General features: G+C 42.1%; 1 protein-coding gene across 1 annotated transcript in view; it reads left to right on the plus strand.

Annotated features, from left to right (window-relative positions):
- Nucleotides 1–1,495: 1,495 nt before the first annotated feature.
- The window catches only part of STOM (stomatin), a 28,266-nt gene continuing 17,175 nt past the window's right edge, over nucleotides 1,496–12,586 (plus strand). The window contains exon 1 of the mRNA XM_004423389.3: nucleotides 1,496–1,625. Within this exon, the coding sequence (XP_004423446.1) occupies nucleotides 1,565–1,625 (61 nt within the window). The 5' untranslated portion in view covers nucleotides 1,496–1,564. The remainder of the gene's footprint in view (nucleotides 1,626–12,586) is intronic.

Here is a 12,586-nt window from a genome sequence, read left to right on the forward strand (position 1 = left end):
GGCTTTTATCACACACTACAGTCTGCACCCCACAACCAAGATGATCAGCCTCTCTCTTAACACCTGTTACAACTGTGTGTGCTCCAGTTTCGGGCCTGACAGCCAGAAGCCTCCAGAGCTAAAAATCACAGAAAGTCGCCATTTCCTATTACCAAAACACCGCAGTGTTGGGTGTTATACAGCCAAATATTGAGCATATTAAAAAGAAGGAAAAAGTGCTCTTCCCAAGGGAGATCTTTGTGGTGAAGGAATAGCTCTGTATCTTGATTGCCGTGGTGGTTATATGAATCTATACATGAGATAAAACGACACAGAACTATACACACATTTTGTGCCACTGTCAATTTCCTGGCTGTGATACTACAGTTACGTAAGATGTGACTTTCGGGGGAAACTGGGTAGAGGGTACACACAACTTCTCTGTACTGTCTCTGCAACTTCCTGTGAACCGATATTTCAAAATAATAGGTTTTAAAAAGTGTACCTTCTTGTGTACATTAACATAGTTTGCACAGTTTGCCTAGGGACCAAGTCATGGAGAATAAAACGTCGCATGGTTTTTAAATTTGAGGTTTCAGCCACAACCCAACGAAAAGCTTGAGGTTGGAAATACCCTTGAATATGCTTTTCCCTCTGCCTGGGATACCTTTCCAACCTCCCGCACCGCCTGGCCCCCTTCCCAAGGCTGGCTCCTTCTCATCTTTCAGGTCGCATCTCGACGCCGCCTCCTTAGCGAGGCGTTCCCTCGTCGCCCTAACTAAAGGAGACGCCCTCTGCTCTTTGAGGCCCTCGTTGCCCTCACCGCGCTCCTCGCCCCGCGTAACCAGCTGGTTCGTTTACTTGGTCGTGGCCCGTCTCCAGCCGGACCGTAAACTCCACGAGGGCGGGCCCCGTGTCTGCCCGCTGTCCGCCCTACCCCAACAACGAGCACGCCGCTTGGCAGACGGCAGGTGCTCCCAAGGATTTTGTCTGAACAAACGCACGTCACAGGAATTCACTCCCTTCAGCTCGAAGGTGGTCGAGTCGGCCCCTTCCCCTCACACCATTGGTTCTGGCGGCTCAGCCTCTGCGCCCTCACCTTGTCCACCCGGTGCCCCTCCGCCTCCTCCCCTCAACTCGGGCCCACCCCACCCAGGGAGGGCGCCATTTTCTTCTCTCTAATTCCTCTGCCCAGAAGGACGCCGTTTTGTTACTCGCGCCTTTCCCTCAGCCCCCTCCCCAGTATCTTCGGCCCCAGGCCCACGCCCTGCGGCCTCCACTCCTCCCTTCCGGCGCTGCGGCTTCATCCGGACCCCCGCCTCAGAAGTGCCTTGCCCCTCAGGTCACGCCCCTCAGCCCCTGGACTGAGCGGGAAACGCCCACGAAGCAGCGGCGCCGGGGGAGGGGCAGGCCGACGGGCGGGGCAGGGAGCGTGTCCTCCTCTATACTGGGCGTTGATTGGCCAGGCGCGGGGAGGGGGCGGGACCGCAGCCCCGGTCTCTGGTCTCGGGTGCCCTCAGGGCATTCCTCACGGCTCCGACTCCGACGAGCAGTTCGTGAGTGCGGCGACTCCGGTTCGCGCAGCATGTCTGAGAAGCGGCACTCAGCAGATCCTCAGGCCCGGCGGCTCCCCGACTCCTTCAAGGGTGAGCCCCGCGCCCCTGGCGAGGCCCGTGGGGTCGCCTGCTGCCCCCTCCCCTTCTCCTCGGGATCGAGCCCCCGCCTGGAGGTCCCAGGCCCGGCTCCGCGGCTTCTTAGCTGTGCGGATTCCCCATTCCTGCGCTGAGAACGACGAACCCTGCCTCGCGGGCTGGGGGTCAGGTTAGCACGTTAGGGTGCAGAGTGCACGCCCCGTGCCCGGCACCCGGTGGACCCGCGCACAGCAGGGCGCGTCTCCGGTATCCAGAGCCCCAGCAGAGGCTCGCCTCTGCCCCAGACGCCAGATGCCAGGCCCTGTGCCAGCGCTGTCCGTTCCTTATCTCGTGTCTTGCACGTGGGCGAGGAACTGCAGAAGTGACAGGCCGCCAGCGATGGTGAAGCCGAGGCTAAATCCTGCACCCCACACCCAGACCCAGCGTTTTCACTCGACTCGCCTTTCCTACCCGCCCCACCCCCTAGGAGGCCATCTCCTCCACCCAACCTTCGCCCACCCCGAGAGTGAGCCCCCTCCTCTGGAACTGGAAAGAACTCCTGCTCCCCCACCCCCAACCCCACCCCCCGGCCAATTTCCTGTGTAAGAAGCAAGACCGACCCGTGAGGTCCGCCCCAGCTCCCGGTACATAGTAGGCCGTATTTGCAGAAGAAAAAAGGTCTCTTTTTGGCATTCTTCCCCCGTCTCTTTCCACCTTCACTTTCTGCCCCATTCTGCCGCCTCCACTGTATTCCTTTTGTCCTAGGGACCTCGCCTTGGGGTCTTTTGTCCCTTACAAGGAACTCTCAGTTCCCCCACCTCACTCCCACCCTGCCAGGGCCTTCCCAGTCTTGAAGGCAGAAGCTGTGAGTGGCTCAATCTTGTTCCTCTGACAAGGAGACAGGACCCGTGAGAGGGCTAGCACCTTGAAGCTTTATTGGCTAACTCCTTAGGGGGATGGAGGAGGTTCATAAAGAGAGGCATAAACCTCTAGGGAGTATTGAGTCCCTCCCAGGGGCTCTTAGTGATCCAAAGGAATTATTTCTAAGGATGGAATCTCAGACAGGATGTTACAGTGAAAAATTTAGGGGGCTGGATGGGCTTTTCCAGCACCTCACCAAGAACACTACGTTGGACCCGTCCATTCGATTATTTGTAAAGCCAGCCTTGTCCACCCATCCAGTATAAGTCCCGTTTCCCCTGCCCAGCCATCCTAATCTTTAGTTCCTTCCCAGAAGCATCAAAAGAATGATAGAAATCTTCATCCCTCACTTTTCTCTACTAAGCACCTTGGAGAGTTATCTTCCCAAATCAGGAGTGTAACAAGGAGGAGATACTTGAAGAAACTGATATTGAAAGAGGTTCAAGTACTTCCAAGTCACATAGTTTATAAATAATGGAGCTGTATTTTAAGTGTGGGTTTGACTGACTCTCAAACTTGACCATGAAGAAGTTGTGCAGTCCGCCTCTTTGACGGTTGTCTTTTGCTCGGTAGGAAGGCGGGCAGGCTCCTTTCCTCCTACCCTGACCTCCTGGTGGGAGACTAAAGGACTAGGAGGACAATATTAGAAGTTTGGTGAAAGTGTATTCGGAAATTTGTAGAAGTTCTCTGGGAATAAACATGATCTTTGTACTTAATGTTCATTTAGTTGTTTTTCATGGTCACAGACCACTTGTGACTTCTAAGTTCTTTTTCTTGGTTCTATGCTTAACTTTTTTTTAGACAGAAATCTTTTAAGACTCTAATGAAAACTATGTACCCTCTCCTCAGAAAATTATACATACAAACAAAATTTTGCTTGGTCTATGTCACCTTTTTTTAATGTAAATGTTAGAGATCTGATACTGGTAGGAAAGCCATTACTAGAATTTATTAAATAGAATTTTTCGAGTGCTTGCCATATGCCAGACATTACCTAAGTGCTTTACAAACATTATCTTTTTCTTTTTTTTTTTTTTAAAGATTTTATTTCTTTTATTTTTTTTCCCCCCAAAGCCCCAGTGGATAGTTGTATGTTGTAGCTGCACATCCCTCTAGTTGCTGTATGCGGGACTCGGCCTCAGGATGAACGGAGAAGTGGTGCCTCGATGCGCACCCGGGATCCGAACCCGGGCCACCAGCATCGCAGCGCGCGCACTTAACCACCAAGCCACAGGGCCGGCCCCTACAAACATTATCTAATTGCAGTCCTCTAACACTCCACAAGGACAATGTCATCTTCCACCATTTTATAGCAAGGAAACAGGCTCAGAGTGGGACAGTCAACACACACCTGTCTAGGCTTCAGACCTGGACTATCTGATTTTCCAAACCACTTTCCCTATCCTTGAGCTACCTCCAAATGCATACCCAAACAGAGGACCTTGTCAAACATCAGCACTTCAGTGAAGGTGAGAGACAATGAACAAAGAAAGCCCAGGGGAGTCTAGCTTCCATCAAGACCTCTTGGATTAGACAGCTCCAGAGGGCTGCTTCTGAGCGAAGCAGTGGAATATAAAAGCCCAAACTCTGTCCCTATATGTTTTTGCTGATAATTAGTCTTAGGAACATAAATATGCCCAAACCTAGGGCAAGACTAGCTTTTCTTAAAGCCAGTGCATTCATTTTGTAATGAAATAATGTAGGTGGATTGCAAAGAAATGTGTTATTATAATTAAGAGCCATGTCAACAGAACAGATCCCTCTGGGAGAATGCCTGAAAATAAGCGGAATCAAGGGACTGATTTGTTTATTTCAGTTGTTACAGCCCATCAGACTGGGGAGAACTTTGTAACTTCTTCAATAATTAATCTGAGTTAAACCATCAATGGTCATAAATTAACTCAAACTGATGACCAAGTCTACAAGAGCTGGCATCTATGTTTGTTTTTGTTTTTTTATTAATGATTAAATATGTTCTTGGTCCAACCTGATGGTGTAAATTTTACACTGTAAAAGATAGTCACTGACTGCTTGGTCAGCTTTGAAGAAAAAAAATTTTTTAGTGTTGATACGGTGCTGGAGATTGGATTCAAAATCTATTTTTCAGGAAGGTGTGGGAAAACATTTTTCAGAAAACTATCGTAACCAGAAAAAAAGTGAGCACCTCTCCTCTGTGTCTGCCTGGCATACTGTGCATACCTCTATCATAATGTTTATTATGCAGTATTGTAAATATCAATTATAATCACCTTTATTAGACCAGGAGAGCTTAGAAAGCAGAGATATGTCCTACCTCACAGTAGTAAGCTCGGTATCAAGTATGTAGTACATTTGCAAAAATATTTGTTGAAAGAAAAAGCAAGCAGAGGAGGGAGGTAAAGATTCCCACGGAGTAAATCAAGTTGTTAAATGTTTGCCTTGTGTTGGTAGAGACATTTTTCTATTTACAGTCTATTTTATTAAGTTTGTTGTAACCCAAACTGTTGATTATGGAGTGTGATCATCACGTTCCTTATTAGGTACATGTTCTTGTTATAGATAGACTATTTGTCTGGGTTTATATTATCAATAAAGGGATTACAATTGTCAAGGCAATATGTTATACTTAATAAGGAATGTCCTTTTATTTATTAAAGTGTGGGAAGAGCGAAGTTAGAGGTCACAATCAATAGAAAGAAGGAAGTGTGTGTCCGTTTTCTGTTGACACACACTTGTTCCTCCATTCTTTTTGAATCTTTGTCTGTACTCTTGGACTAGTAAAGAAACTTGAACCCCAAGCATTTGGCCTGACATTTCAGTAGATTAGCCTTGAAGATACAAGCAATAAAGTGTCTGTCCTAAAGTAGCAGACAGTGAAAATTATACCAACCTTGTCCAGTTGTGAATGTGCACTTATGGTAAGATGGCATAGTGTAGTGAAAGGAGAGTGGAATTTAGAATTCCAGGATCTGAATTGAGATCTCAATACCATCACTTCCTAGCTGGGTCATCTTGGGCGAGTCTCTCAACCTCCAGAGTCAATTCCTCATCTATATGTTGTGCGTAATCTTACTGTGGTATCTATCTCCCAAGGTTTTGAGTATCCGATGAGAAAATTTATGTGAATGTACTTTTGAAATTTTAAAATGTAATTTATTAAGATATTATTTAATGAGGAAAACAAAGAATTAAAAAATGAGCAATGACTCTTCAGAAAACCTAGTAATCATACAGGAAGTTTAAATTTGTGGACAAAACGTTGTATGAGAGGGGGTCCAAGAAAGTTTAGAACTCTGACTTACGTCCCCAAATGTGGTCTCTTTCTCCTCCAGAGATAGAATCCCCAAGCAGATTGTTAGTCTGAATATTTTCTCTATGGTGTGCAGGTCCCAGTAGGCAATTCACGTAATAAAAAGTTTATTCCTATAAACTATATCAATAATAATCTTCAAGTTGTGATGATAATGGCTACTATTTATTGAACACTTCCTAAGTGTCAAGCACTTTATGTATTTTCTCATATGAGATAAGTACTATTGTTTCCTTCATGTTACTAACAAGAAAATTTAGTGGTAGAATTAGAGTCTGGCACCACAACCCTAAGCTCTTAGCCACTACTTAGCTATTTGGCCTCAGCTGAAGGATAGGGAATCTTATGATCTAGTTTCCTTATGTTTCTGCTTCCCTTTTTTTTTTTTAAATTAAAATGGTGTTATCCTCCAAAGACTTTTATGATAAAAAGTTAATTATAGATACTTTTAAGATGTCCAAGTGAAAGAGCCGAAAAAAAAAAAACTGAAGTAGAAGGGTTTTGTTCTGTTTTAATATATTTGAGGACTAGTCTAAATTTAATGAGCATAATACCATTATGAAATTGTTTTTCTCTCCAATTTTTCTGAACATAACTGTTTTTATCTTTCTAGACAGGGGCCATGTTCAGCCCATCCTTCCTTCCTGAATCCTCTAACCTCACGGGTGGGAAAGGTCTGATATTAAAAAGGGAAAAGAAAAGAAAACATTTGAGGAAAGCAGTGTGAAAACTGCTTTGAGACAGAGGATGATTCTGAACTGTCTTCTTGGATCCTGTCTGCTGACATGTAGTTTCAGTTTGTCTTGTGTAATAGTCTTTTCTCCCCTCGACCTCCGACCAGAAACGGCAGAATTACTCAACTCGTTCAACAACTACTTAACAAATGTTTTTTGAGTACCTCTTATGCGCTGTGTCTTCCGTATTAGCTCATCTGCTCTTCACACTAACCCTCTGAGGAGGTACTCTTATTAGCCGTATTTTTAGATGAGTAGACTGAAGCACAGAGATTTAAGGTACTTTCCCCAAGTCACACAGCTAATAAGTGGCAGAGCCAGCCCTGAAGCCATTGTGCTCTACTGCTTTAACAAGACCAAACTCTCACGAAGAAGACAGACATTGAATAAGATGATTACAAGTGTGATAAATGTTGTTTAGAAAGAGTGAAGAGCTACAGGAGATTAGGAGAGGGAGACCTATATAAGACGGAGGGCTTCAAATTTAAACTTATTGATGGTTACTCTCACCTGGTTTTTTCTCCTGTTTTATGGCTAGAAACATTTGAATGAAGGAAAGCTGCCAAAAATCCTCAAGATGCTTGGGAAATAAAATATTTCTACCTATTTAATTTTCATATTCTTTTTGAGCTGAGCAAAGGACTTTATTGAAAATCTTTCTTAAAAGGATTAGTCCATTTCCTTTCCTTTATATCTTATAGTAAACACATTTTAAGTTTGGTGATTCAAAACATCATCCTTCATCAGTATCTGTGCTTTCGGTCTAGTATTTCTAGCTATAGACGGTTAATAAGAGGGAGGAAAAGTTACAGTCTTCAGTCATGGTTCTTCTGGAAGATTAGCCCTGAGCTAACATCTATTGCCAATCTTCCTCTTTTTTGCTGAGGAAGATTGTCCCTGAGCTAACATCTGTGCCAGTCTTCCTCTGTTTTGTACGTGGGATACCACCACAGCTTGGCTTGATGTGCGGTGCATAGGTCCGTGCCCAGGATTCGAACCTGTAAACCCCAGGCTGCCAAAGCAGAGCATGTGAACTTGACCACTACGCCAGCAGGCCAGCCCCCGCTTATGGTTCTTAACTTGATACCATCTGGCCTGTACCCACTCTGGCCCAGAGAATAATTTCTTCCCTAGAGGTTTAAGAATAAGGGCATTGGAAGAACTATAAACCATGCCTAATTAAAATAATCATTTGAAAGATGGGTTATAGTGTGTGCTTGTTTACTTTGAAGTTTGCTTTGAAAGCCTCTGCCCAAATGAACTGTAAGCTATGATCTCCAAGTAAATATCATCATTTTTCTGCATATATTTTTTGCAACCCTGCTATGTGCTCAACTCTGCCTCTCTCTCACCTCTACCTGTTTTAATCTCTGTCTGTAGCATGCTGCCTTCGTTTTTGTTGTCTCTCTCCTCCTTACTCCTTTTCTCCATTTCTCTTATTTTCCTTTTCTCCTACTGTTTCCTTCCCTTCTTTGTCTATTTCTCCTAAAATTCCAGTCACTTGAAAAACTCAGTTGTAGTTAACATTTTGGTTATTTGAAGACATATTTATATTAACATATTTTATCTGCCCTTTTGCCTGTTTTCACCTTGAGTTTGAATTTTTGCTTATCAGGTTTTATAAAGACTTCGTTTTGACAAAAGCAAAGGAAAGAGAAACTGGGAATCTGGGAAATATGCCCTTATTGGAAAAACTGGAGGAAAGATCAAATGTATCATTTAATTTATGAAGTCCTCCTCCTCAAATAGATAGGTGTATGACATAGAACAGGAATGGGTAGTACAGCCTGTGGACCAAATCTGGCTGACTGCCTGTTTTTGTATGGACCACAAGCTAAAAATAGTTTTTACATTTATAAATAGTTTTTTAAAAAAGAATAATACTTCATTACATGTGAAAATTATGTAAAAATCAATTTCAGTGTCTATAAATTAAGTTTTATTGGAACACAGCCATGGTCATTCATGTATTGTTGTCTGTGGCTGCTTTTGCACTACAGTGGCACAATATTCAGTAGTTGTGACAGACTTTATGGCCTACAAAGCGTAAAATGTTTATCGTCTGGCCCTTTACAGGAAAAGTTTGCAAATCCTGACACAGAATCTCTGATGAGGAATAATAATGGCCAAAAAGAACACTTACATCGTGAATATATATGTTTTTAAGAAAAATTCAAAAATTTCCAAGACCTTTCATTTTGACCTATTGTTGCCCCTCAAAAAATGCTGTTAGAACCAGATAACATGTGTTTCTGAGACTAGATTCCTAGCCATCCTATCTTCCCCCACCCAAACAACACTGTTCTTGGGCCAGTCTGGTGGTGTAGCAGTTAAGTTCTCACCCTCTGCTTCAGCAGCCCGGGGTTCGCCAGTTCGGATCTTGGGCACCGACCTATGCACTGCTCATTAAGCCATGCTGAGGTGGCATCCCACATAGAGCAACTAGAAGGATGTACAACTATGACATACAACTATCTACTGAGGCTTTGGGGAGAAAAAAGGAAAAAGGGAGGAAGATTGGCAACAGATGTTAGCTCAGGGCCAATCCTCCTCCTCAAAAAAAACAAAACAAACACAAAAACACCGTTCTTGGCAATTCACAACATGAATTGTTTCACCTACATTCCAGGAAAGGGGAAGGAAAAGATTGTTCTTTAAATGTTGCTACTTAGGTATTTCAGTAATTCTCTGGCTCATCCTTTTCTTTTTATGTGTAGTAATGCATGTGACTTGGAGTCAGGTTTTCAGATATTGTGTAAGACATGTTTGTGGCCTTTCTCTGAAGAGGAAATCCAGTATCTTTTGAACTTTAAAGTCGCAGTGCTAAATGGAGTTTATGACTCCACATGATATCCAGTATTGCCAAGTTCGATAGACCTTAAAGTAACTCAGTGGATATAGGATCATTAACACTGTACAGTGCTCTGAAATTATGCCTGTGTTAAAGAATATTTTAGTGCTTTTCCAGAAGCTAACCCAACAAAAATTACTGTACAATTTGGTTTTTTCATTTGTTTCTTTTTTTTGGGGGGGGGGGAGTCTCTTCCCAGAAAATCTTTTGCTTTATTACTTTGGGACTCCAAGAGGAATATTTTATACCTACTTTACAGATTTTTGTAAACATTAGAAATATATATATAAGGAGCTAGCTTGTGGCTGACATTCAATAAATGGTTATTATTAGTAGTAATAAAAGATACCTCTGGAATGAGAGAAATTTAAGAATTATGTAATTTCATCTTTTTCAGCAAAATTAGTTTACGTAATAAGGATGTGTGGAATATACTTTGCTAAAAGTATATTCAGTGCAGCAGTTTCTAATTGAGAAAATTGAACACAACCTAAATGTGTATCATATGGAACAATGGAATATTATTCAGCCTTTAATAATAAAGAATAGGTACTGACATGAAAAGATGTTCACAATATTAAAAGCATTTTATACATAAAATCATTATGTACCATTATTTCATTTTTGAAAAGAAGTAAGATAGAAAAGGTTTAAAGGACATTTAGCAAGGCAGAAAATAATCACCATCCAGAGATAACAAAAGTATAGATAACTTTTCTATTTGTTAAGCTCTAATTTCTAATTTTTCTACTGACAATATTTTGCTTTCAAAATAAGGGGGCAAAAGGCAGTAATTTTCAAAATTTACATTAATTTGGGGTTTATTAATTTGGGTTTCCTGGAGGTAAGCCCAATTTGAATGTTCAATAAGAAAATGTTAATGTATAGGCTTATATCCATTTTCAAAACATTTCTTTGGTTAGTTAAAAATTTATTCTAATGCAGTTTTCAGGAAAGAGTTTGGTAGTAAAAGAAAAGAATACTGTAAACCATGGCAAAGTAGTATTTACAATCATGGGATACTTAATCTTTAGGAGTGTTCTCACCCAGCAAAGTATCAACAAGTATATCAACCAAAATATCTCAGGAATTCCGATTGCTCCTTATTTGCCTTTTACCTGGGAAAGCTGGTAGGGAGGATTCAGTCCTCAAGATAATGAAGGAAACTTGAAGGAAATGCATTTCATGAAATTTTGACTGAGAATTTCTTTTCCATTTTCCCCATAAATGGTAGGTGAGAAAGGGTTCATTTACAGCCTGGTGGAATTGAAGCCTCACCTCCCTGAGGAATGTGATTTGTGTACCTTTTTGAGCTGTAATCAGGTGGGGAAGAATTTTGAGGGTTGAAAATAGGATAGTTTCATCTTAAAGGCACTAGAATAATATGAAATGGTGCCATTTCCCCAGTATATACACTCTAATTATTTCTAGCTGAGCATTTGAAATGTGACAGGCCAAGACCAGTTTCCAGGAAATCCACTTAATTTCTTGTTCGTCTTAGTTTGTAATTGCATGTACTCATCTGTGGTTTTCAAAAACACAATGTGAAAATGGAAAGTAAGCACAAAAAAACTGGGCTGGACTTTCTGGCTTTTCCTCATGTAGATAATAATTCAATAATTTAATAACTCAATTCATAAATGAGCTTTTCGAGGATCTTTGAATGTCCAAGCCTAGCCTGGCAGGAGGGAGGCATGAAATGAGGGAAAAATTAAGTCGTTTAAGAGGCTTTTGTTAAAAAAGGGTAAAAACTACCTATTTTCCCATCTTTCATTGTGAAAATTTGAACACTTGAGTAAAATGGGAGGATTACAGAAAACTGTTATCTGCACTGCCTCAATCTTACAAGGCCGGTCTAATTATTCTTAGTTATTACAGGGGAGGAAACTAAGGTTGAAAGAGGTAAAGATCACTAAGAAGTAACAGAATTAAAATTCCAACTTAGACACTCCCTGTTCTCAGGAAATTTCAGTCTAATAAGGGATATAACTGCACAAGAAATTAAAGTATTAGGTAAAATATAAGTGCCATAAGAGAGGTTATCAAGATTCAGAGGAAGGAAAGAACACATCTAGCTGGAAAGCTTCGTAAGAAGTATTTTATATCTGCTCTATGCAGGATACTGTGCTAGACATTGAGAATATAAAAATGAATAAGAAACATCCCTGCCCTCAGGGAGTTTATAGTCTAATATATTCAGGACATAGAGCTATGCACTTTGCCTGGAATATGGGAGACTTGGAGCAATATTTTAGAAAATCCCAAATGCTGTCAGATAAGTATTTTTGGCCAATCTATTCCTTGTTTGGAATCCATTTCACTTTGGAAGCCTTGACCTGAGCCTGGCAGAGAGCCTTGAGACCATCTTTTGCTATAAATAGGCACAGCTGGAATTAAGAGGGCTTCCTCTGTAGGAATATCAGATTTCATTCTCAGAACTCCTGCCATGCTCTCCCAGTGTGGATACTGTCTTGAGAAAGTGCTCCAAACGTGAAAACTTCTTTAATGAGGATGTGTTTATTCAGAGGCAAAGAGTCAAAGCGTGAATTGATTTAGAACATGAGCTTTGAGTGAGATGACTTAATTTGAATCCCAGGTCCTCCGTTGTGTGACCTTGGGAAAGTTGTGTTGCTTCAGTTACCTCGTTTGTAAAATGGAATTAAGAATACTTAACGTGGGCCGGCCCCGTGGCTTGGTGGTTAAGTGCGCGCGCTCCGATGCTGGTGGCCCAGGTTCGGATCCCGGGCGCACACCGAGGCACCACTTCTCCGTCCATCCTGAGGCCGAGTCCCACGTACAGCAACTAGAAGGATGTGCAGCTATGACATACAACTATCTACTGGGGCTTTGAGGGGAAAAATAAATAAATAAAATCTTTTAAAAAAAAATACTTAACTTCACAGGGCTTTGTAAACAATAAATGAGATACACATCTAAAGTAATTTCACACAATGCCTGGGGTATAACAAACCATCTAAAAATGGCTGCTGTGATTATTATCAGTTATGATCGTACCTGATAGAGCTGTCTCTACAGGCAGCACTGTGGCCTTGCTTGGAATATTCTCTCAGTGAATATGTCTATACCCCCAACAATTATAACTTAGAAACCTCCAGGGTTAACTTCGGTCACTTCCTTTAATTATGAATAAGGACATTTACCTCAAACGACGACGCTGGAT

The sequence above is a fragment of the Ceratotherium simum genome, chromosome 29, assembly GCF_057802395.1.
Source record: "Ceratotherium simum simum isolate JZ-2026a chromosome 29, ASM5780239v1, whole genome shotgun sequence".
In the NCBI taxonomy this organism is placed as follows: domain Eukaryota; kingdom Metazoa; phylum Chordata; class Mammalia; order Perissodactyla; family Rhinocerotidae; genus Ceratotherium; species Ceratotherium simum.